Source organism: Engystomops pustulosus, chromosome 8 (genome assembly GCF_040894005.1).
Source record: "Engystomops pustulosus chromosome 8, aEngPut4.maternal, whole genome shotgun sequence".
Lineage (NCBI taxonomy): Eukaryota > Metazoa > Chordata > Amphibia > Anura > Leptodactylidae > Engystomops > Engystomops pustulosus.
In genome coordinates this window covers 90,460,055-90,486,285 of record NC_092418.1, presented here as the reverse complement: position 1 = coordinate 90,486,285, position 26,231 = coordinate 90,460,055, and the positions used below count along the sequence as shown (strand labels likewise).

At 39.8% G+C, this 26,231-nt stretch overlaps 1 protein-coding gene and 1 long non-coding RNA gene across 7 annotated transcripts in view; one reads left to right on the top strand and one right to left on the bottom strand.

Annotated features, from left to right (window-relative positions):
* RAPGEF4 (Rap guanine nucleotide exchange factor 4) overlaps positions 1-26,231 on the top strand; it is a 200,012-nt gene that overhangs the window by 150,437 nt on the left and 23,344 nt on the right. For 5 of the 6 annotated variants that reach the window (XM_072121709.1, XM_072121708.1, XM_072121707.1 and 2 more), the window contains 6 exons: positions 598-686; positions 814-892; positions 10,148-10,298; positions 15,313-15,401; positions 19,867-19,894; positions 21,844-21,922. In XM_072121709.1, the coding sequence (XP_071977810.1) occupies positions 598-686; positions 814-892; positions 10,148-10,298; positions 15,313-15,401; positions 19,867-19,894; positions 21,844-21,922 (515 nt within the window). Of the gene's footprint in view, positions 1-597; positions 687-813; positions 893-10,147; positions 10,299-15,312; positions 15,402-19,866; positions 19,895-21,841; positions 21,923-26,231 lie in introns of all 6 variants that reach the window. The other variant, XM_072121712.1, reaches the window with a different exon arrangement.
* LOC140075603 (uncharacterized) lies at positions 3,276-26,157 on the bottom strand. The gene is made up of 3 exons (XR_011849448.1): positions 25,821-26,157; positions 20,134-20,202; positions 3,276-3,561 (listed from the first exon to the last, which is right to left on the bottom strand). It is a non-coding gene; the product is annotated as an uncharacterized lncRNA (long non-coding RNA).

Below are 26,231 nucleotides of genomic sequence, written 5' to 3'. Positions count from 1 at the left end.
AATACAAAAGAAATCTTTTTTCTTTTTTTTTGGTCAAATAAACTTTTATTAAAGATTTTCAAATAGCTAATTGTGATTTATATACAAATGAGGATTTCGGTGCACCATGGGCGTGTTTACATGAACCAGTGCACTCACTCTCATGGTCCACATTTCCTGTAACATCGATACCCTTTTCCCATATTTCTTTTCAATTTTTTGCTCCCCTTTGAACATTTATATATATATTTTTTAAATTGTAAATATGTAAAATGTTTTTTTCAGACATTTGGACATTATTTTCTGTTACGCGGTTCACCATGGGGAATAATCGTTTTATATATTTTGATAGATTGGTATTTTGGCACACGGAGATACCTAACATGTTTTATTTTTCATTTTTTTGTTTATTTTTATTTTTTAGGGAAAATAAACCACACATTTGTCAATATTTTAAAAACTGTTGGTTTTTTACAGTACTTGGACGTAAAACCCTTAAATATTCATGTAGTTTGGATTCAGTTCTTCAGCACTTGGCATAGTTTTGGGATAAATACTAGTGATGGTATATACTCTATAGATACATCATTGTATGAGCTGTTTTTCTATATTTTCTAGGTACACTGTGATGTCCGGGAATCCGGAGAAAATTCTGGAACACTTCTTAGAAACAATGCGACTGGAGCCTAGTATGAGTGAATCATTAGGTAACAAATATGGCGCATAACTGCTGACTTCTACACACAGAGGAGGACAGATTTATCATTGTTTATAGGTTGTTGTCTATATATCAATGTATTGTTCCCTATAATTTCTATACCATCTTTGTCTTAGATACCGCTTTAGATGACTTTGTATTGATGCATTGTGTCTTCATGCCTAACTGCCAGCTCTGCCCGGCCCTGATGTCCCAATATCCTTTTCCAAAACGCGGGAGTATTTGTTTTTAAAATTTAAAAAATGGTTTATTTCTACTGTCAAATTGATATTGATCTCCTCTGGAGTACAAATATGTTAATTTCAGTGTTTAATAGTTACATAATTGCATAGTTAGTATAGTTATAAAAAGTAATAAGCCCATGACGTTCAACCAAGGATGTAAGCTCTGTGGGAGGAGGGAAGGAATGTGGTGGCACCGAATTCTATCCAATTACATAACTATCCATGTTTTTTAGTCAACATATTTTTGTACAGGTCATGTATAAACCTTACAATCAATAAAAAAACAGTTGCCTTGTCTTAAGAATGGGTTTTCACTGAACCCGTTCCTGCAGTTTTGTCACATGTAGGATTTGCCGCGCATGCGCAGCCACTCTCCATACAGATCTATGAGGGTGCCGAAAATAGCCGAGTGCATAGACTCTCAACCGTGTTGTGGGAAGGGGCTGATGATGGGAATCCCCCCTTTAAATCACAGTGATTACGGTCCAGGCTTTTGGCTGGAGAGTGGAGTTTTGTTGCTTTTTTTTTAGTGCATTTTTTTTTGGCCGAAAGTTGTTTATGCAGAAAGTTCGGATGTGTTTTTGAAGCTAAAACAACAGCAAAGGGTTATGAAATTAATTTCCAAACATTTTGGATCAATTGCGATTAAAAACAAACCGGTAGATACACCTAAAGAATACTGGTGGTGACCTTCAGTAAGTTAGAACAAGTTGTACGCAGTAGTCAACCAGCTGACGGGTCCCCTTCAACTTCCACAGCCGTAGTTCGAAGGCTAAGACGCGCCGAAGGACCACATCTTGGTTTCCAAGACTCTTCAAACCTATCATCAAAAATGATCATTAAGAAGCTTGATGTTGTCTTTTATTGAAGAAAAGGCACTTTATAAAAGGACATCATCAAATTAAATTGTTATGTGGACATTTAGAAAGGGAACGCATTTGCCCTTCAGATGTTTTATGTCTTTTTTTTTTCGGGTGTTTTTGGTGAAGTGTCCAGCAATATAAATATCATTGTCAGATTTTGCCTGGTTCCATGTATTTTATAGATCACCAAATACAAACAAGTATTCCCGTGCCGCTCTCTAGCGATGACAATATAATTGTGGTGTGTGGAAATTACTATTTTTGCATCTGGCGTTTCTTAGGAAATTATTTATGGATATAATTGTTAGTTTTCAGTGGTAGTTTATGAATATGTTTCAGACTGCCTTGTACAACTTTGTAGAGGTCTGTAAAAATACTATTTCAGTAAAACAAACTCTTTTGTAAAAGCAAAACTAACACATTAAAGGTGGATGAATCTGATAATAACAGTTTGTTATGTTATATAATAATCATGGACATAACTAACAGAGTAGCAGGCAAATCAGCTGCTATGTGTCTTCCTTCGTTAATCACTGTGTATTTTTTCCCTCTGACATCACTGTGTGTATTATCCCTGTACTGTGACATCACAGTGTGTATTAACCTTATACTGGGACATCACAGTGTGTTATCCCTGTACTATGACATCACAGTGTATATTAACCTTATACTATGACATCACAGTGTGTATTAACCTTATACTGGGACATCACAGTGTGTATTATCCCTGTACTATGACATCATGGTGTGCATTATCCCTGTACCGTAACATCACTGTGTGTATTATTCCTGTACTGTGACATCACAGTGTGTATTAACCTTATATTGTGACATCACAGTGTGTATTATCCCTGTACTGTGACATCACAGTATGTATTATCTTTATAATGTGACATCACTGTGCATTATTCCTGTACTGTGACATTTGATCACATAGGTTCATGTGGAGTGGGTGGAGCAGCATGATGATGATGCTTCCTGCCGCTCCATTTAATGCTGTGTGAGAGTGGGAGATAGCTGTTTCCTGTTCTCTGGAGATCTAAATGCAGTTGGACCTTTACCAATGACCTTGTTGTAACGTAACCTGCGCTTAGGGTATAACTTCATAAGTTGGGATAAACTCTTAACAAGATTCTTAAATATACTCAAGATAACAAAATTATTTTACAGATATAATTCCAACCTGTCTCTATCAGTCCTGGCGTTTACAATTTTGGTTGCCCCTGGATACGACTGTACGACTATAGTCAAATTCTTCTCATGAATAGCTTCTCTTATCTGCACACTGCAGTGCTCTCTGCCCCATGCATTACAAGACCAGCTCAGACACAGACACTTTCTGTCAGCTAAATGGTAAAGTAAGGGGTTAAAATGATCTTTATTGTGTAAACATCACTAGGGGATTGCCATTTGACAACTTTATTTCACGGGCAAAGCCCTTTAAGACACAGGACATGACACAAAACACAGCAATGTCATGTACTCTCTCTTTTGTAGTACAGTGACATGCAGAGTTTAGTGAAGATCCTAAAAAGTGTATTATATATATGTGTATATATATATAAACATGAAAAATTCAAGTCAGCACAGTCAAAGCCGCTCTTCAAAAGGAGGGGGGTGCAAAGCCCTCCAAGGATCTTGGCCAGGTCCTTACTTGTATACAAAATGGAAATGGCAGGCAGCACTCCAAGGTTCAGGTCAAATGAAGGTGATTTTTATTGGAACAAGTGGCGACGTTTCGGTGTAATACACCTTTCTCAAGCCAGGCTCCCCTGTCCTAAAACCATCAGGAATAGAAGAGACATTTAAAAAGGAAATTTGGAGTCGGTCCATTTTTTCACAAATCCACCAAAATGTTCACCAACTCCAAAGCCCTGGTAGTAGTACTATGCAATGCTTATACATGCAGGATCAGAGTAATAGTTCTGAGCAGTGCTTATATATGCAGGATGGGAGAAGTAGTTCTGTGCAGTGCTTACATAGTAGTTCTAGTGTCCTTTTAAGGAAATCAACCATTAAAAAAAGAAACATCTAAGGATACTCACCTATACTCCTCTGCCTTCCGATCCCAGGACAAGATATCCGGCGCTCCCCATGCTGGGAGAAGTAGGTGACATCAGGTGAGAGCCGTGATATCACCTCCGTCTCCCATCATGTTCACAGCTTGGGAGAGGGAGGTGCAGGAGGGGGCATGTATAATTAGCAGCCTGGAGCAACGGACATCTTGTCCCAGCTCTCCATGCTGCTCTTTATAACTTTTATTTCTAAGTGATCCCAGTGTATCAAGTGGAAGACAGCGTCGGGATCGTAATGAAGAGGAGCGCAAAAGGGTTTATTGGCAAGGACTAGACATTTGTGCACTCCTGCTTTCATGTTTGAGTTAAAATGAGGTAGTCTTTGAGCGGAAGGCTATCACCCACCTTGCCTTCATTCCTCATAGCTATTCCTCTGGGAGGCGATCTTCTTATAGAGGTGGAGTTAAGAATTGTTTTTACTTTTGATTGAACTTGGTTTGTGAAGGAAAAGCTCTCATACAGCAAAAAGAAATTAATTCTGCCGAAATAGGCTTTAATCACAAAGGGGTCGTACTGTAGTGGTTATAATTACACTTTATTCCAAAGTTTTGAAATGTCTTCTACAAAATTCTAGGAGTGATTTGTTAAATTACATATTTCGCTTGTTTGCCCTTAAATCTTTATAATGGGATGTTTGACGCCTGGCCGCGAGACGTTGTAAACAAACCGGCCGCGTCAATGTAAGTTAGCGAGGAAAGCGGCAACATGAAATAACTTTATAATCCATTGCATCCATTGTGTTAAACGTTGCGCTGAAAAGCAGAGTCGTCAGCGTATCCTACAATGTAATCATGTCTAATGAGCACAAATTACAATCTGTGTATATTTTGCTTCTTTCCTTATTTTTGTAAACCTTAATCTCCGTTCAGAGAGCTATCATTAGTTGGATTTAAAGGAAGTAAATGTAAAATAAGAAAATGCCAAAAATTACAGGTACCTGCGGTGAGTTTGATAATAGCTAGGTAAAAAATATATGAAATAATTATATGGCTGGAGAGACTGAACGCGAACATGACTAAGAGGAACATTAAACTTGTAATTCACTTTTTTTTTTACACGCCGAATGTATTGACAGCGTTTCAGCGTGTTATTGTGTTGATTGTTTGGAAATGCAGAAGCTTTGGTATAATACGCCAGTAACTAGCTTTAATGAATGCCATCTACGCTTTGTTAAAGGGAAGTCATCGTGTAATTTCACTTTTTATTTCTTTAGAGGAAATGCTTGATTTTTTTTACTGCTTTTTCCATTTCAATGTATTATATGAAAGATATCGCATCTATGTAGAGGAAGCGATGGGATTTCTTTAGTATCCCTTTATTTATACACTATATGGTAATATATCGGCACAAAGCTATGTGGTACACACCTTTTAGAGAGTCAGTTTTGGTGCACACAAGGGTGATCAAGACTTGTACAGGAAGGGCCAGAATGGTCGTTTCATCCTGTACAAGTCTTGATCACCCTTGTGTGCACCAAAACTGACTCTCTAAAATGTGTGTACCACATAGCTTGGTGCTATAATGTAGACTACTTTATGGCTCAATTCACAATAAATATCACCAACTCAGCTAAGCCCATAATCAACAGTGCTTCAAGGGGTGGAAATGAGGCAAAATTTAAAAATTTTGCTATAAAAATGTCCAGGTGCCTAAATTTGTCTTTTAGCACACATTTCATGGCATAAACTGGTTAAATTTATAACACCTCCTCCTCTATAGGAATATTTTTTTTTCAGGTATTCTGAAAATACTCACTAGGGCCACATGTAAGCAACGAATTAAAAAACATTACTTCCCTACTGCGGTTCAATGTTGAGACAGTCGTCAGTTCCTTTAAATGCGAGGCTGAGATTACGGGGACCTACCACAGACAATCTGTAGCCTCAGCAGGACCAGGTGATGGACCACAAGATAAACAATGATCTGAAACGTGGCACGATAAACAATAATCTGATTCACAACATATCGGTTATAGTGTATTTGGTCAATTTCTGCTAATAGGCTCCTTTAAGCACACAAAGTAGATCTGGCCGGAATAAATGTTAACCAGATAGTCCAAAAATTGCCAAAAGCTATCTAAAGGGTTAAACCAATGATACATTTGAAATCATTGATAAATTTGTCTTGACCGTTTTTCTTAAAGGGAACCGGTCAGCAGAAATTGACCTAATAAAACACTACTAGTATGTTGACAAGCAGCTTAACAGCTCCCAGTTTATGTTTCTTTCATGTCCCAGTTTGGTGATATCTTCCAGAAAATAAGCTTCAAAGTGAAATGTAACCTGGTTGTATGAGGTCACGAAGGCGGTTTGTTTAGGACTAAAGTCAAGCTCTCCCTCCTCAGAACCACCCGTCTGCTGTGATTGACATCATGCATCAGACTTCAAAAAATCTGGTTAGTAATATGTCTGGTTTAAGGCATTCTATGGTGGATACACCAGATTTCAGTGCTAAAACGGAACCTACCACCACAAGTCTACCTATAAAGGTAGAACGGGTGGTAGGTGGATGTATGGGACGTGAGGATAGCCCTTTTTTAGAGCTAATCGTCACGACCCCGCTATCTTTTTGAAATCTCTATTGCCCTAATATGTACATTTTGTAAAGTGGCTACTGGGGCATGGAGTAGCCGGACATGAGGCTTCACGTCGCGGCTATTCCACGCCCCAGTAGCCTCTTTGCTCCTCCCACCCTGAGATCTTCGGCGCGCAGCTCCTCCGGTGGATCAGTCTGACACTGAAAATTCTGCTGAAAGTTTCTTGTTACATCTGTTCTGCAGTTCTGTGAAATTTTTTTAAATAAAGCCTTAAGAACAAATCCATCAGTAGTAAGAGGCAGATATAGATGGGGAAAGAGAGTTTCTAACATGTCAGGGGAAGGAACCACTCAAAATAGTTCGGCTTGGTTGGGAAAGAGCATGTCCAAGTTGCTATGAAGGGTAGCAAATGGCACAGAGAAGGGAAGCCCAGGAAAAGAGGAAACACAAGGGAGAAGTTATGGATTGCAACGTGTGAGGATGTGATTATTATATTATTAAGGTTCATCATAAATATATTCCAGATATTGAAACATAACTAAATATCAACTGACATAGACGTAAAAATAAAGTGCAACAGACTCTTAGTTGGCACCTGCAATTGGACCTGTTCTATTATTCTGTGTCACCACAACAATATTAATGATGAGAGTCTAACAGATCCGTGAAGATGTCCATTGATTTCAGTGAATTTTTAATGGCTTACATTACTTAAGAAGGACAAAATAACGCTGCAACTTCTGTACAATTTTCCTCTAAATAATGGAAGCAATAACGGAAGTTCTGCAATCAGACACTAACAGAACCCATTAAAAGTCTGATAAAAAGAATGGACATTTTAACGGATCCATTAGACTTTGGTTATTATCGTTTTAATGACAGAAGGCAACAGTGGCCCGAACGCGGGTATGAGCTAGGCCTTACAGATGACAATTTATACAATCATTAATTATTTATGGTTTGTTTTCTTATCAGTTATGTTATTTTGAGTATTATTTTGACTGACATTTACATTAAATTGCACAAATCTGAAAAGAAATTTAGGCTGTCAATGGATTTATATGATATAAATTCTTGGAGCCACAAGATGGCGCTCATGTACTTTTGATCTTCAGGAAAAAAATCTAAACTATCTTGACTTATTCAGTGAATACGATGCCAGTCCGAGGTATTTACTGCAAAACTAAAAAACTTGTGTCTTCATTATTCAGATACTTTGTTTGAGATTAATATGTCACTGGCTACAAAGGATTAATTTAAGAACTGTAAAAATCCATTACAATAGGATCTGGTAGATGCTGGATTGTGATATTTTCTGCTTTTTTAGACGGTATGTAAACCTTCTCCTAATAATAAGAATAATCTTTATTTATATGGCGCCATCAAATTCCATGGAGCTTTACAAATAATGATGTTTTTACATATATGGTTCAACAAAATGTTTTATTGTAAATTGCATTGTAATAAAAGACATTCTACACTGCATGGTATACCGTATTTTTCGGACTATAATGCGCACTGGATTATAAGGCGCACCATCAATAAATGCCTGCTCAAACGTCTAGGTTCATATATAAGGCACACCTCATTATAAGGATGAATGACCAGCAGGTGGCAGACCTGTGCACAGTTCAAGGCAGCTGTTGTCTGTAAGTATGATTCATATATAAAGCGCACTGGACTGTAAGGCGCACCTTTGATTTCTGAGAAAATCAAAAGATTTTTTGTGCGCCTTATAGTCCGAAAAATACAGTATCTTGCGATGTTCATGTATAAATGTATACAGGTGTTGTGTTAGCACGTAGATTCAGATAGTGAGGTAGGTAGATGAAATAATCCATTATATGGGATTTTTAATGTACTTCCTGCAGCTCTGCTAAACAAAAATGTAGATGACATGCAGAGGTGATAGTGATAACCTTACTAAAATCCTGCCGTAACACCAGACCATTAATTCTTAATATTGTAAGTAGTTGTAGGCTTTATGACATGTTAGGAAGGTCTGTAGTCAGGAGGGGCCTTTAAAATCAGGCGCTGAACATGTAGCACAAGATCTGAGCTTATGAATGAGCTACCACCTCCCAAATCTCTCCTCATTTAAATATATCTTTGTGTAAAGCGTGTCTGGGAAGTATGCAAATATGTTTTCCAAGGTGTTAAATGGAAAACAATGCCTCCTTTTGCTAATAATAATAATTCCTTTATTTATATAGCGCACACAGATTACGCAGCGCTGCACAGAGCTTGACAAATTGGTTCCTGTCCCCAATGGGGCTCACAATCTAATCAACCTTCCAGTATGTTTTGGAGTGTAGGAGGAAACCGGAGGAAACCCATGCAAACACGGAGAGAACATGCAAACTTTTTGCAGATGTTGACCCTGGGACTTTTGCTACCTTGGAAGGCAGCCCCCTTAACACCAAGTATGGCCTACAAGAAGTCTAATAACATAATGTGGGATTAAAGCCAAACCAGCAAATCTATTCCAGAAGGAACAGACTGTAGACAGTGCTGTTTCCATCTGGTTGGGTCTCCTCAGTACAGCGTAGGGAACTGGTTTGGCTTAATCCCACATCATGTTATTAGGGTTCTCGTAGGTCATGGGTGAAGGCCTGGGTGCCCACAGAAAGGGATCCGAGTGCCACCTCTGGCACCAGTGCCATAGGTTCGCCACCACTGATCTATGGCTTTAAGTCTCCACACGCCTATAAGTCGACCTTAATTGAACTCTTACCTTCTGACCCCAGTATAAAGCGTGTCGTAAACCTTCAAAACCTTTCTTTTCCAGTGATTTGTAAGTATAGAAAAAAATTCTGGTTTCATTTTTATGCAAATAAACTTCTCTGTGCATGCCTGTCGGTGCACCAGTTTTTATCTCTCTACTTTGCATATAGCACCTGCCATTTATACAATTAATTCCATATAGAAAGAAGGAATGAAAACAAGAAGACAGGTGCACAAAGGGATATAGCCCCACCCAGGGGCGTAACTAGGAGAGGCTGGGCCCTATAGCAGATTTCTGCATGGGACCCCCTTTACACTTAAAAAATATACATATTTGTATACTCACACATGTGCGTTACAATCACACATATATAAACTCATACAGACACATGAAGAGTATACACACATACAGCGCCATATACAAACATACAGCATATATACACACATAATCATTATATACACGGCATACACCATATACATATACAGCATGTAATATGTAATGGTGCGCATCCTCCATTCTTTAGTGTGTTTAGTGGTTGGTTGGATGAAGCAGCTGCTACCACTGTAGTTATGCCCCTGGCCCCACCCCTGAAGCTAATTTACATAAATATAAATATGTAATTTTAATACGATATGAGAAATCTCTAGGAAACAGGAAATTTATGTCTGGTAACATTATCATGTGTCCTAAACAATTATGTTTTTTTTATTTGAGGGATGATTTGGTACCAGGGATTAACTGGTCGCCTTAAACAGGTTGACTAGATGACTGGAAGTTGAAAAACATGGCTGCTTTCTCCCAAAAACAGCTCCACCCATGACCTTGGTTTGTGCTGTACTCAGCTGTATAGAGATAAATGGAGCTTAGTTGCTATACTACATACTACCTACGATCAGGAGAGGAGATGTTTTTGGAAGCAAGCAGCCACGTTTTCCAAACCCAGGACAACCCCTTTAAAGTAAAAGCAAATGTAATTTTTGATGTGTACTTGTAGTATTCAACATTTTGTTCCTTAACCTTTTTGCACTTATCATGCCCAACCTTCCCAAGGAAGTGAGCAGGAGAAAATGGATTACGCCATCAATAACAAACGTAGAGTCATCCGATTGGTACAACTCTGGGCCAATTTGTATAGCGACTTATTGCGGGAAGATGAGGTAGCCATGGCTTTCCTGGAGGTAAGTAGTGAGCTATAATGTAATGCTTTTTGTAATGTTATGAGAATCTGCTGTCCAGGGGTTGGGCAGGCTGTATGCTACAGGGGCTGGCAGACTATATACTGGGAGGCCGTAATCAATGCATTTACCACCCTCGGCTTATACTCGAGTCAATAGGTTTTCCCAGTTTTGTGTTGAAATTAGGAGTTTCGGCTTATACTCGGGTCGGCTTATACTCGAGTATATACGGTACTTCTGTTTCAGTCTGGAAAACCACTTTTAGGGGACTTTTTTGTTATACATTATTTAAATACATCATTTGTAATATATATATATGTAAAATATGTTTATATATGTATAGCTATGTATATAAAAACTTAAGAAAAATTGTATTTATTTAATAATAATAATTGTAAACAATTTATTATCCCCCCGACGGAGGAAAAGAAAGTTGTCACAAAAGGCCATAGAGACACATTTTAAATACATTACAAAAATACCACGGACATACAACATATATTGAATAAAAACTACTAAAATACACACAATAAGAAACAAACTCAAAGTTTACTGATCTAAAAGATCTAAGAGACCCGGAAATTATTCGCCCTCTAAGCTATCTTCGCCCCCTTATTCGTATTGAACAGATGGATAGAACTCGGCACAAATGATTTTTTATTTATGTATTTATGTATAATAAATGTTTTATGTATGTGTGTATATATATATATAGATACATATAATTATTTATTATATTATATGTATTATATATTATATTATTTATGTATTATACGTTTTTTAATGGTTTTATATACGTACATGTATACAGGCATTCCCGAGTTACGTACAAGATAGGGTCCATAGGTTTGTTCTGAAGTTGAATTTGTATGTAAGTCGAAACTGTATTTTTTATAATTGTAGTTCTAGACAAATAATTTTTTTTTGCCCCAGTGACAATTTGAGTTTAGAAATTTTTGTTGCTGTAATGGGACCAGGGATTATCAATAAAGCTTCATTACAGACACCGTACAGCTGATCATTGCAGCCTGGGACTATAGTAACATCCAGAGAGCTTCACCAGAGGTCACAGTGGGCAGAGGGGTCAGTCTGTAACTATGGGTCGTCTGTAAGTCGGGTGTCCTTAAGTAGGGGACCGCCTGTGTATATTTATATATACACGTATATAAAACCATTAAAAATTATTTATTTAAATAATATATAACAAAAAAGTCACCTAAAAGTAGTACTGTATATTGGAAAAGAATCATAAACCATTATATATCATATACACATATATTGATGCATATCCTACATACAATATACATAGTGATACATGTATCAATATTTGAAGCTGCATTCCAGTAAACTAAGCTACGTGTCTCTTCCTATGAAATACTTTACATTCCCGATAGAAGCAAATAAAAGACGACAAGAAAAAATGTCCGCGATCCCGCGGCATCGATGCTGTGCCTTTGTGCTAATGCAGATCCAGTGGGAGAAATTTTATTTCTTCTCCCACACTTCATTATAAGCTTTTATAAATGTCAATATGTTGCAATTTTCTTAAGAGACTTTACTATACAATAGCTTCCTCCTAAAAATATACATAATGATCAGGATAAGTGGGCAAGTCGTTTAGAAGCATGATTTTTACACAGAACATGGATTTTACAGGCCTGTCTCCATGAGATGCACGGGTAACCTACAATTACACGGCACATGGCTGTTATTAGAGGGAGAGTGCAATCATTTTATATCGCACTTGCATCCAACTGCAGCATTGTACCCTATTAACCAATTACAATTTTACTCTACACCCCTATGGAACGACAAGCATCAAAGTGACATGACAGAAAAAAAAAAGAGACGCTTCCTGTGCCCGACCAAATTATCTCATCGCCCTGCGTTCCTTCTCTCTTTGTTTCCCTCCAATCGGTTTAATCAGTGTGATTGTGAGATGTTTTCATCCTATGTACATAGGATAATCATGTTATTCACATACAGGGATTTTTTTTAATATGTTAGTTGAAAACAGAACGGAATGTGTATAGCTGCTGATGGATCCAATGCAAAGTGAATGAGCGGTATGTAATGTTACAGCCATCGGATCATTACAGGAGATAATTGTTCAAAACTTCATTGAAATTTGTTAAAAAAGCTGTCTGGACCCCAACCAGTAACACACTAGATAGGTGCTGGAATGGTAGTGGCCTCTGGCGACTTTGGCAGAAACCATCCGCAGTTCGGGGTCAGGTCCAGGGTACCTAAATGTTGCACTTCAGGGCTGCTCAACACTATGCACACCACTAATGCGGATTCAAATTGGCTTTTTTTGCATATGAGTGATTCTTCAGTGAAGCCATTTTAGCTTATGGACACATAAAGATTGTTTTTCTCGTCCTGGCTTTAGTGAATATTTAATGATACCTTACCGAACCAATAGGATTTTTCTGAATTTTTTTTTTTTTCCAATGGAAAAAAAAAAAAGTAGAACCTGTCCTTTTTGTGCTCACGTTCTATAAATGTATGGTATTGTCAATGTATGTAACTATATGCTGGGCACTATGTACGAAATGATTTCTCCACCCCAGGGGATCAATAAAGTTGTATTGTTTTGTATGTGGCCCCAGTGTTAGTGTTATTCTTTGGGCACACCAGATATTATTGTAGATGTCCACTTTCATTAATCCCTAGAAAAAAGACACTAGTTGCCTTCAAATTCGTCTGGGTCCATTTATTCTGGACCCAGCTCACATCTGCAATTGACTTACATTGTGCCGTGTCGGGTAATGCGCCCTCCCGGCTCCCTGTACGGATGGGGTGACGAGGAGCGCCAAAAAATTCTCAAAATTTGCAATCCATTTTGTGTACACTTAGCCTAAGGTTGTATCTATACGGTCCAGTATTGGGTTAGAATCTGGGTCCCCACCATAGGATCTTCAGGTATTCTGGTGGTCCCGTCCAACACAGGTGGCCATACCTCAAAATGAGATACAAAGGCAATGCTATCTCTGCTCATATAATTTATTTGAACAGCTAGAACGGCAGTACCACAGTAATAAGTGCAAAATTCTGAGTACAGGAAACCCTGGGTTACGTACAAGATAGGTTCTGTAGGTTTGTTCTTTAGTTGAATTTGTATGTAAGTCGGAACTGTATATTTTATAATTGTAACCGCAGCCAAATTTTTTTGGTCTCTGTGACAATTGGATTTTAAAAATGTTGGGTTGTCATAAGAACCAGGATTAACAATAAAGCATAATAGCAGACACATTTGATAAGTGTTATAGCTGTTTATTGTAGCCTAGGAGTGAAGTACAGTAAATAAAACCAATTACCAGAGGTCTGTTTGTAACTAGGAGTTGTCTGTAAGTCTAGTGTTCTTAAGTAGGGGACCGCCTGTATTTGTAATATCCAATATATTATAAGTGTTAAATGGTTGATTTAAGTGGTAGGAGTATTGTAATTGGGCGGGTATCATTTGTGCTTATAATAGGGCTTAAATGTCTTCCCTTTGTTTGGAAACTCCCTAATAATGATCAGAGTTTGTAGATTAAACCCATAATAATTCAATTAGTATTTTGGATCCGTGTATGCGGACAGATGATGCGTTAGAACTTAATAACCCCAAACTCTGCAAATCTCCCAGAGTGAAAATCACCTTGAAACTAGTGTAGGTTTCTTATAGATTTCCAATTATCCTAAGGAATCTGTAGATGTTGCTATTTGAGGATTAAGGCATCATTATCCAATAATATACAGTGTTCTGCTGTTGGAAATTGTCAGCTTTACACAAAAATAAGAATATAGCAATTTAGCTAAAACCCTCGCCTGCACGGTTTTCTATTTTATTTTTAATTTAGGAAAGAAGAAAAATATCCAGAATTGATTTCTGAAGGTTTCTATTTTATGATATTTTCTTCAATTGTCTTGTGTCGAAAATCGATGTTTTTGAAAGCTGTTAACATAAAATTGTAAATATACAATATATTTATAGTTCCTTTACCAAAAATGACCTCTAATGTATCTTCTTCTATGTAGGTAATTTGTGTATAATGAATAATTGTTTTTTTGAGGTTAAGTAGACAACTCAAAGAAACCATGTCAAAATTCCCATAACTAACTAAATAAATAACATGAAGTTTTAGGTACTCCAAAGTAGCACTACTGAAAAACACAAATTATCCCACAAAAAAATAAGTCCTCATACAGCAACACTGACGGAAAAACTAATTAGTAAGATATGTAATAAGGGGGTCTACCAGCTCTTTAAGCCACATACGTACATGTAAAAACAGGGCACTTTATACGTTTTGAAGACAATTCTTTTTAGTTTTTTTCAAGTAATGTTTCATTTTTGAGAAAACATATTTTTATATTTATGCAAATGAGCTTTACTGTTCTCCAGGATTGGGGCTGTTTCTGCTGGTATCTCTTCTGTCATGACTGGGGATAACAAGTTTTATTCCCTCTCATGTTATGATCCCAAGTGTCACAGGGGCAGTCCCTTCATGCATAGTGGGGAAGGGTTATTGAGTGTTATTGATACCAGTAGAGACCAGTAGTGGAATATAATATGGGTAGTTTGGGCAGTAACCCCAGGACCAAGCCTTCTAGGAGGCCATGGCCACCCTAACTACCCACCAAATTTTATACTGAGATAGGACTTCATCCTTGTACACCTGTTCAAGGTATGCAATATCCATTTCAGGACCTTTGAAGGTCTTCCAAAGATTCTGAAACCGCGGATTGAAAGCCGGCGGAACTGACGCATCCTCCTTTCCCCAAGAAGCTGATTCTAGCACCATATGTAGGAAGTGATTCCAGACTTGTAGGGGCTATAATACTCGTACAGTCCAGAGCCCATGGCAGTCATAATCTGCCCCTGGAAGAGACTACCTCCTTGGCACCAGGGATCGCAAAATCAAAACTTGTTTTATTCAGTCATGCAAGTAGTCATCCAACATAGAAGGTAAAGCTTGAGAGCTTCAGAGCAAATACCATGAATTAATACTGAATTATGTTTTATACGCAGGAATTTTACGTTTCGGTTTCTGATGATACAAGAACCATCGCTTCTCTGAAGGACCAACTTCCAGAGCTGGAGAGAATAGTAAAGCAGTTGTAAGTAGTTCACATCATTTTACAAGTTTCTATTTGGTAAGAAGAGATTATCGAGATAAAGTTGTGTGTGGCAGGAGCTCACTTTCTACTATTGTAGAAGGCCACTTGTTTTTACCAACATTCAATAATGATTATTAACCATATTTACGTATATGTAGGTTATATGGTCGGCCAGTCCAGCCGATTCAGCTTTTACTTTGTATGGCCAGCTTTACAACAACTTTTTCTTACGAAAAATACACATTATTTTATTAGCGAAGCACACATTAAATTAAAAATTCCCCATTCACACGGCTGTCATTTTTGGCCCATATGCAGTCCATAAACCTCAAAAAATAGTCCATGAACTTTCTGTTTCCAGATTGGACTTTGGAACCCGTTTTCACGTACCAAGTCACCTATTAGAATGAATGGGTCAGTGAAAACAACGGAGCACACACAGCCTGATCGGACGTGGGTCAGCTATGTTCATGTGCATGTTACCTACCATGGTCCCTCACTTTGGGTTTATTCACATTACTCCATGATACTAATCGATGACACATTGACGAATTAATGGCAACAATCCAGCGTTCCAATACTGCCCCATTGACGGGAGTCCAAGCATCAAAGTTACACATGATGCAAGGAGTCCCTGCATCCCCATGGAATCACCGTACCATATTGTAATCATGGTTTTAGTACAATGCGGTGGTCCCTGCAACTATGATGCTTGGACTTGCATCCACGGAGCAAAGTTCAGTCCGTAAAATGCGGCCACCAAACAGTCATGGGAATAATCCATTAGAGCTACACAGCCTTCCCAAGAATACATACTACAGGTATACAGTGGAAATGACTGTCCACAAACCATGCATAGCACCATTACAACTCCAACAGAAAGTTGTCCTATTCCCAGTCTGTTCCGTTAGCTGATTGGTATCCTAGAGATATCTCGAGCACTCTCTGCATAATAGGGAGATATCACAGAGAGGCTTACTTGGTTTATTCATAAAAGTTAGCATTTTATATGAATATCATCTCTTTTATACCGAACGCAACTGCAAATCCACATAATTAAATGGAATCGAATTGCCTGCTAAGATCACAAGAAACACTTTGCTAAATGTGCTTTCTGGTCTCCCGTGGCAAACAAACGTAGCTTTCCAAGAGCAGACACTTGAAGTGCACATTCCTATTTGGTTATGCTAATAATGTCATTTGGGCTCAAATGAGCAATCAAAATTACTTACCTAAAGTCTTCTGTGGCCCTCTGGTTATTCTACTCGAATGTTGGCCGAACGAGAGGCTGCCGCAGACTTCCCCAGCGTGAAACTTCATGAGATCTCCGATGAATATTGTTCTTACTGATTTTCTACAATTACTTTATTGAAGTAATAGCGACAAAATAATTCAAGTGCTTTTCACAAGTTCACATTTGCAGAAAATAAAGGACTCATTATGTAATGAATTCAATATCATTCCTTAACATTTCAAAGTCTGGGATTAATTTATAGTTTTATTTCATGCCGCATAGCCCATTCAGGCTGCTACGTTAAAGTGTTGGGCTCACTGTAAAGAGGAGAGTCTACATTTAGCTAATAACCTCAAGCCTACGTGAAAAGCAAACCCGCAGTCGTCTTAACATTTATTGAGAGAACGAGTAAGTTCTAAGAAACTCATGGATATTGGGTGCACAAACATCTTTAATAGGAATAAAGCAAATTCAGGCAAAATCTTTTCTCCCAACTTCTACAAATGTTTCGACATAAGTAACCAATATGTGAATTCAGGGCTGGTTTTAGATAACGTGGAGTCCTGGGCCTCAAAATAAAACTATTTTATGTACAGTCATAGTCAGTAAGATTTCTCCCTGAAGCCCTGCACAATAATAGCAATTTGTAGTTTACAAACAGTAATCTGGCAATCTGTAGATAGATAGATAGATAGATAGATAGATAGATAGATAGGTAGATAGACAGGTAGATACATAGATAGATAGATAGATAGATAGATAGATAGACAGGTAGATAGATAGATAGATAGATAGATAGATAGATAGATAGATAGATAGATAGATAGATAGATAGATAGATAGATAGATAGATAGATAGACAGGTAGATAGATAGATAGATAGATAGATAGATAGATAGACAGGTAGATACATAGATAGGTAGGTAGATAGGAGATAGATAGATAGATAGATAGAAGGTATATATATATAAATAGATATGCAAAAAGCTAGATATATGGTTGTCACTAGCCAAGGAAAATGAATCAACACATATAGTAGTAAAATAAGCTGCACTAAGCTGTTTTTTGCCAAGCTCTTCTTGTCATCATTCATAAAACATATTTTCCAAAATGCAGACTCTTCTATAGAGTTTATGCTGTGGGGCTTTTCCTAACAATTGTTACATGTTGTATCTCACATGCACCAGTCTGCTCTGCTCCCACTCCCTTCTACATTCACATTGCATAACGATTATGTCAATAGATAATGCACACGTCTATTACACAAGTCTTTGTTACACTGACGTAGCAAGATTTAGCTCAAGATACTGTATTTTCTACTGATTGTTACACACATAAGCTGAGGGCCATTGCTGAGAGAGCAAAGCAGGAATTACTGTACTAGACTGAGCCTTCTGCTGTGAGACGATCAGGGGAGGGAAGGGGCTGCATAGCTTTTAACATTTATTAACAAATGATGAAAGTCCTGTACTGCAACGGGCAGGCCCGCATTCAGGGAGGGTTTACTGTGACTGCAGTCAGATGCCTGGACAGGAGAGGGGGCCACAGGAGAGGGAGTCACAGTAACCCCCCTCCCCGTCCGAATAGAGACTGCAGTGCACAGGGGAGAGACTTTTAGTGCAGTTTCTGACTTTTTAAGTAAATGTGCCCCAATGTGTTTCCATACTGAGTTCCAGGACTATTTTGGCTCCTGCAAGGGAATCCTATCAGGGAGGAGAATCCATTTAGTAGATTCATTGGGTGACCGCACAGCAGGAACCAACATCAATGGGGAAATCCCATCACCTGTCCATATATGGTGTTTCTACATCTCTGCAGGCTTCCCCTGACACAAGAGGGGTCATTTATCTTAGGCTTTCCTCTTTTTTTCTCTTATATGTGCGACTTTGTTCTGGCACATTTGCAAATTTTTCTACATGCCTAGCAAAATTAGACACGCAAGAATTTTTCAACCTCATATATATGTAAAATACACATGTGGACGTAAAAAAATGTCACAATTTTGGCTCAAATCGTGGTTATAGAGTCGCAAGTAAACTCTAGTCCCAGCTGTGCGTAGGAAAAACTGAGTTGTAATAGTATCTGTGAAAGGAGCATGAGATATTTAGGTGTTGCAAGGTGTGATTTTAGTTTGTGTCGCAAGGACTTAAAGGGAACCTGTCATCAGCAATTGATTTAATAAACCACTACCAGTATATTGTCAGGCAGTGTAACGCCTTCTAGTTATTGTTTCTTTCATGGCCCAGTGTGTTGGCCTCATCCAGAAAATCAACTTTGAATTGAGGTGTAAATTGGTTGTATAAAGTCAAGGAGGAGGAGAGTTTAACACTGGAATCAAGGTGGGAGCTATGAAAGCCTCCTCCTCTGTCTTTGACATCATGCTGGTTAGTGATGTCTCTGGATGTAGGACCATCAATTACAATGAAGTGAGCTTTCTGAGGAAGAGAGAGCTTGACTCCAGTGTTAAAACTCCGCCTCTTTGACTTTATACAACCAATTTACATCTCACTTCAAAGTTGATTTTCTGAACTATGCCACTACATCATGAAAGTCATGAAAGAAACATTATCTGGAATGTGTTCAGCTTCTTGGCAATATACTGGTATTGGTTTATTAGGTCAATTTATGATGATAGGTTCCCTTTAATAATTTGGCACACAGCAAAAAGGTAGACTTGCTATTTGTTGGTCTTGTTATGTGCCAAAAAAAGTGTCCAGAAACTAGAATTGCTGGAAAAGTGTCAGGATTCAAAAACTGCGTCCAAATTGAACAACAAAAGAATGCATGAGTGTCATCAAAGAAGCTAAATTGTGACGCTGACCTATAATCAATATATAAGACCCTCCCTTATGCTGCATTTACATGAATGTATGCCCACCTTGCTGGCATATGTCCGGGTGCTGGAGAGGAGAACCCCTCCCCTCTCAATAGAGCTGCACGGCGAATGGTCGCACATACCGGGAATGATATATTTTCCCCATGTACAGAGCGGCACCATATTGCTCCGTGCGACCATTGCCGTCTATGGGGGACATATGTGCAGTGCTGTGGTACCGCTGTGGTACATACGTCCCCCATAAATTCGTGTGAATTCGGCCTTAGTGTCTGATTCCTATAGTTTCTTGTACTGGCCTGTATCTATGATATACTTATAAAGGCCGATGGTACATTTCATGTCTGTTGGCATTTGGATTTATCACTTAATAAATCTTTGTCATTTCTATTTTGTAGATCAGATGATGGGAAAGGACAAAAAAAGGTAAGTGGATCATTTTGTTGTCATCATAGCAGTGGGATTTTGTAATGTGCTTAAATTCATTTTTATAAAGCTCTATTAATACCAGCTGCAATAGTGAATTGCACCTCTGCTGTCAGACTGCTTTCCCACCTTGCTGTTGCGGGCACAGTGCCAATCCAGTTTTTGAGCCATGCTTACAAGTCATTTAAGAGACCATGTGCCAATTTTGGGACCTTCAGTCCTGGGAGTGATTACATTACCTGTTCCTTGTATAGTTGCTCCTGGATAAACTAGTTATTCGGAATATATTATCCAAAAGGTAAAAGCTCCTACAATAGAAGGAAAAGGAAAGTGATCATTGTGGCATTACACAGATTTGTGCCTTAAAGGGAACCTGTCACCAGGGATCTCATTTTCACTAAAGACAGATTGTAAAAGCCCATGACACCTGCAGTGCAAAAATGTCTCTAAGCCTTTTCTAAGCATTTGCATTAGAGTATAATTGTGTGTTATAAGTTACTTTGCACCCTGACAAAATCCTGGAGTAGTCACAGGGGCTGGGCAGTGGTTTGGATGCATTCAAAAAACAACATGTGACTTGACTGAGCTGCAGGCTGCCTCCATCTTTGTGCTCCTGTACAGCTTGTCCACCCCCACTGATGTCAGCTCACCAGGCTGGGACCTCTGAGAAGGAGTAGGAGTTGGAGCTGTACAGGATCACAAAGGTGGGGGACAAGCTTTGAGGAGTGAGTAACACAGACAAGTCACATGTTGTTTTTTGAAATGCATCCAAACCAAAGTCCAACCCCTGTGACTACCCCAGGATTTTGTCAGGGTGCAAGAGTAACAGACAATTTTATTGTAATGCAAATGCTTAGAAAAGGCAGAAAGGCATATTTGAAATTCAGGTGTGATGGACTTCTGCAATTTGTCTTTAATAAAAATGATGTCCTTGGTGACAGGTTCCCTTTAAGTGCTTCTGACATGTGGTCGCACTGTAATATAAGTACATAGCACTGGTATAGTACATGATATCCATTGTAACAGTCTGCACATGAGCAGAGCTGTATCAGGGGTTGCAGTGGTGTAACTAGGAGAGACAGGGCCGCCTAGCGGGCTACTGCAAGGGGCCCCCCTTCCCACTTAAAAAATATGCATATTAGTATACTCACACATGCGAGTTACAATCACATATAAATACACTCATGTGCATAGACACATACATACAGTGACATATGCAACATACTCACATACAGTGTATACAGACACCATATACACAGCACAGATACTGCATATATACATCACAGTATATGTTATATACATATCATGCTGGACATGTACAGTATAATATACATATAATGGTGCACATCCTCCATTCTTTATTGTGTCAAGTCGGATGACGGAGCCCCCTGACACTGCGGGCCCCATAGCGGCTGCTATGGCTGCTACCGCTGTAGTTAAGCCCCTGAGGGTTTGTTTTCACAAGGTTCAGGGCACTATGCCACTATGTCTGGCAATACCAGGGCCCCTCCATGCTGCAGACTAACTGGATGTTACGCTATGTCCACCTTCCTCTACTTGACAGTAGCAGAGGAAGTTGCAGCATATAGTGGGAGGGGATCAGTGTGCCTGCACACTGTAACTGCTGTGAAGCTACAGCATGCAGGGGCTCTGGTAACACCCTCATTAGCATATCTGAAAAAGTTGATTTTAGAAGGAAGAATGTCAAATATTTTAACAATATTAAAACAATTATTATAAGATTACCACAGTCACGGTGCCTGGATCTATGAGTAAGTGCCCATGGTTTATCATGGTGGATTTTGATGGTAGATTTTCTTTGTTACTATGGCTGCATATGAATGAATGAATTAGATTCCAAACTAAATATACTAGGGTAAAGACTTCATTAACCAGACCTTTATCACCAAGGCCTAACCCTAATCCAAATCCTGTCCTTCCATTTACAGCACAAAGTACTTCTACGACAGTTCAGCACAGGGGACGAGAGATTGCAGAAGCGTCAGCCCATAAGAAGCAATGATGAACGTAAGTATCAAGTAAAGAAGTGCAAGCCTATATTTTATCTCTATGATAGAAGGCAAACAAGCTGGTTACTCCATGCTCCTCCATGCTTCATACCTTTCTGTAGAGTTTCCAATAACAGGTCATGTGACCGGAGCCCAGGTCACATGACGTTCGCCCATGGCAGTATGCCATGCACACAGTGCCAGTGCACACAGTGTCATCAACAGGATGTGACTGCCTGATCCTATACTGTGACAGGGGACTAATATTATCAACCCCCTGTAGTCACACCTGCCCCTGTAAACAGTGAGAGGCTGCAGGGAAGGTGCTATATGCATCCTGTCTGCATGTCGCTGTATACAGATCACTGATGACAGTCATTCCATGGGCTGTTACCATTACATCACTGTTATATATAGAATTAGCAGGGAACACATTTGCCCCTGTAAAAAAAAAGAAAAAAGTTAATAAAAATTTTTTACAAAATAAACAGTGTAAAAAAAGTGTAAAGTGTTATGCTCTCAACCCCCAAAAATAAATGCAATAAATTTAGAGGTGTCAGCACCAGCCCTATTTGTGGGGGGTCTGGGGCACCATGAGCCATGGCCTGCTCTGTGGGGGGTTTGGGGCCAGCTTCAGCCCCAGCCTGATTTGTGGAGGGTCTTGGGCCACCATCAGCCTTGACCAGCCCTGTGTAGGGTCTGGGGTCTGCGTCAGCCACAGCCCGCTCTGGGGAAGGTTTGGGGCCGGCGTCAGTCACTGCCCACTCTGTGGGGGGTTTGGGGCCGGCGTCAGGCTCGGATTGCTCTGTGGGGGGTTTGGGGCTCGCGTCAGCTCGGCCCAATAGGTGAGGGGGTCTGGGGCCAGCATTGGCCATGGCCGGCTCTCTGGAGGGTCTTGGGCCAGCGTCAGCCACTGCCCGCTCAGTGGGGGTTTAGGGCCAGCATCAGCCACAGTCTGCTGTGTGTGGGATCTGGGGCCAATGTCAGCCACGTCCCGCCCTGTGGAGGTTCTGGGGCTGGCGTCAGGCACTACCCGCTCTGTGGGGCGCTTGGGGCCAACATCCACCCTGGCTCACTCTGTGGAGGGTCTGGGGCCTGCATTAGCCCCGGCCGGCTCTGTGGGGGGTTTGGGGCCAGCATCAGCCCTAGCGCACTCTGTGGGGAGACTGGGGCCAGTGTCCGCCCCGGCTCACTCTGTGGGGGGTCTGGGGCCCGCATTAGCCCCGGCCGGCTCTGTGGGGTGTTTGGGGCCAGCATCAGCCCTAGCGCACTCTGTGGGGGGACTGGGGCAAGCATATGCCCCCCCCCCCGCTCTGTGGGGGGTTTGGGGCCAGCATCAGCCCCGGCACACTCTGTGGCTTCATGTGGCTTACACAACTTGATCCAACAGCCTGAGGAGTGTGGGTCTCTGCCCGAGGGCTGAAGATATGTGAGTTAATATAACACTGTGGGCTACGCTGAAATATATATTCGTTATGGTTACACTCGCTATGAAACAATAATTTGAAAGCTATATTGTATGTGATGATGAAATTACTGCGAACACTGAGAAGATGTATATATTTTGAAGTAAGAGCGGAAAAAAAAATTTCAAACATTTATCTATGGTCTGTGTTGTTGGACATGGTTCATTGATGAGGGGGTCTGGGGCCAGCATCAGCTCCCACCCGCTCTGTGGGGGGGGATCTCAGGCCATTGTCAGCCCCGGCCCATTCTGACGATTTCATACGCCTCCTTGGCTGAAAATACTAATGTTAATGCAACCTCTGCCTTTCTGTATTTCTTGACTCCAGAACTAGGTATTAGGGTTTATTGTTTAGGTGGAGGGACATTTAAGGTGTTAAAGTGCCCTAAATTCATTGATCTAATAAAAGTTTTAATATTTTGATGTACCCTTATTATTTTTGATTGGTGGCACAATTTTAGTCTTCCCCCATCTTGGGTTTCTCTTACCACCTACCTAAGAGGGAGACTTATCATATGGCTATACACTGGGTGCCGCGCCCCTCTACGCCCCCTCCTTGCCCACATGACGTGGAGGTGGCATATTCGCTATCTTAATCACAAATTCTTGTGCACTGTTTTTACGCTAGAAAACTAGCATAGAAGCAGTGATAAATCCTTACCTAAATTATTATCAAGATGTAGAATGTTTGATTTTGTGGTATAGAAAACGCACTCCCTCTTATAGTATTGCACAATAGGGATATTCCAGTAGTACCTCCATCTAGTAGCTGTAGAATTTATAAACTATTCTCTACACAGAGCTGTTTGTGATCTCTTACTTTCTGCTATGGACTTGTGATGTGTTTGTTCTAGGCCACCGGAATTGTTGTGTTTCTTATAATTCTTCTTCAATTGTCAGGACTCTAACAGGGTCGGAGATGGAGTGTGAAACAGGCTGCTTCTGCTATGCTGGATTTCATATTCCATCGACTCGCTGAGGCAGGGGAGACGAATGTTATAGCCAATTACAGATACAAAGGTCAGAGTATGAAAGAAACAAGGGGAAGAAAATTGGTTGGTTAAACGGCTGTATCAAGTGGCCATAAACAATCTTTAGAGCAGAGTTTCGGGTTGTTCTGGGTCAGTTTACAAGTAAATGGTTTTCTTTCCATACAGGTAGTTCTCGAGTCATAGAGCAGACAGTGGTCCGGGAGTAAAGGGTCAGATCATTTCCTCCCGGCATGCTACAGGAACTAAACTAAATGTTCAGAAAAGATATTCATATATCCGCAGCTCTACGACAAGCAAAGTTACTTCCACATTGTAACCCACACTAAGTGCACAACCAGTGACTTTCATTAAATGGGGACTACATTTTCGGATGGTGCTTGCTTCTAATGTGGATGCATGATGACCCCTGGCCCTGTTCACCACCTACAATGGGCATATGTGAGAACCAACTGGGTCAGGCTATAAAAGAACATGTCCTGGCGCAACATATTATGTTGTGTAGCATGGCTGGGTACATCACATATTGGGGAGAGAAAGGTTGAGAAATTAGACAAGCAGAACATATAGAGCAGTGTTCTCATCTTTCCTGGCATACATGTGGATGACTTTCACATTGTGCCAGACTACTACCAGTACATGGTAGTAACTTTCCCTAATAGAAGTGGACAATGTACACTAACCATAAGGTCAATTTGTTGACTTGACCACTAAATTTTCCAGATCTCAATTCAGTCCGCAATTTGCGGGATGTTCAGAAAATCAAAATCTGACCCATGAGGATTTCACCTTTCATATAACAGATTTCTGGATCTGATGCTGATATAAGTATAGGTAAGTATAAGTATAAAGGAAATAGCAAAGAAAATACAGTCTTATCTTAGTAAATCAGGACGGGATATGGTGGTTCAGCTCATAGGATTATTCACCAATATCAGATCCTGTGAGGATCCAGTGCTGGATACAGTAGATGACAGTAAATGTGCATATGATTTCCTGTTATGTGTTGCATCCAGTATTGGATCCTCACATATTTGGTCCTCCACAGTGTAGATCAACAAAGAGATCTTTACCCACTACATTCTGTCTATATTAGACTGGCTGAATGTAGACATGATCCAATCTGAGCTTAATAAAATAAATGTACACAAGCCTCCTGGACCAGATGGGTTACACCCCGGATTTCTATAAAAAAAACTCAATTATGTTATTGCTGTGCTACTGCCTAAAATCTTCAGATTGCCTGTTCATTGGTACGGTGCCAAGTAACTGGTGCAAGACGAATGTGGTGCCAGTATTTAAAAGGGCTCTAGAACTTTGCCAGGCAATTACAGGCCTGTAAGCATATCTGTAAAATACTAGGAGGGTTAGTAAAAGACTACATACAGGAGTATGTGACATCAAATAGTATAATAAGTGACAGCCAGCGAGGGGTTACTAAGGATAGAAGTTGTCAGACTAACCTGATCTGCTTCTATGAAGAGGTGAGCAGATGCCTTGACGGGGGAGCGGCAGTGGATATTGTGTTCTTGGACCTTGCAAAGGCATTCGACACTGACCCTCACAGATGCCTGATGGGAAAAATAATGTATATTGATTTGGCAGGAATCATTTGTAGGTGGATTGAAAACTGGCTGAAGGATAGTATCCAGAGAGTTGTCGTCAATGATTCCTACTCGGACTGGTCACCAGTTATGAGTGGTGTACCCCAGTGTTCTGTGCTTGCCCACTACTATCTAATATATTTTTTAATGATATAGAGGTAGGAATTAATAGCACTGTGTCTATTTTTGCAGATGACACCAAGCTGTGTTGTGTAATACAGTCTATGGAGGATGGGAGTAGTACAAACTGTGTAGTGTAATACAGTCTAT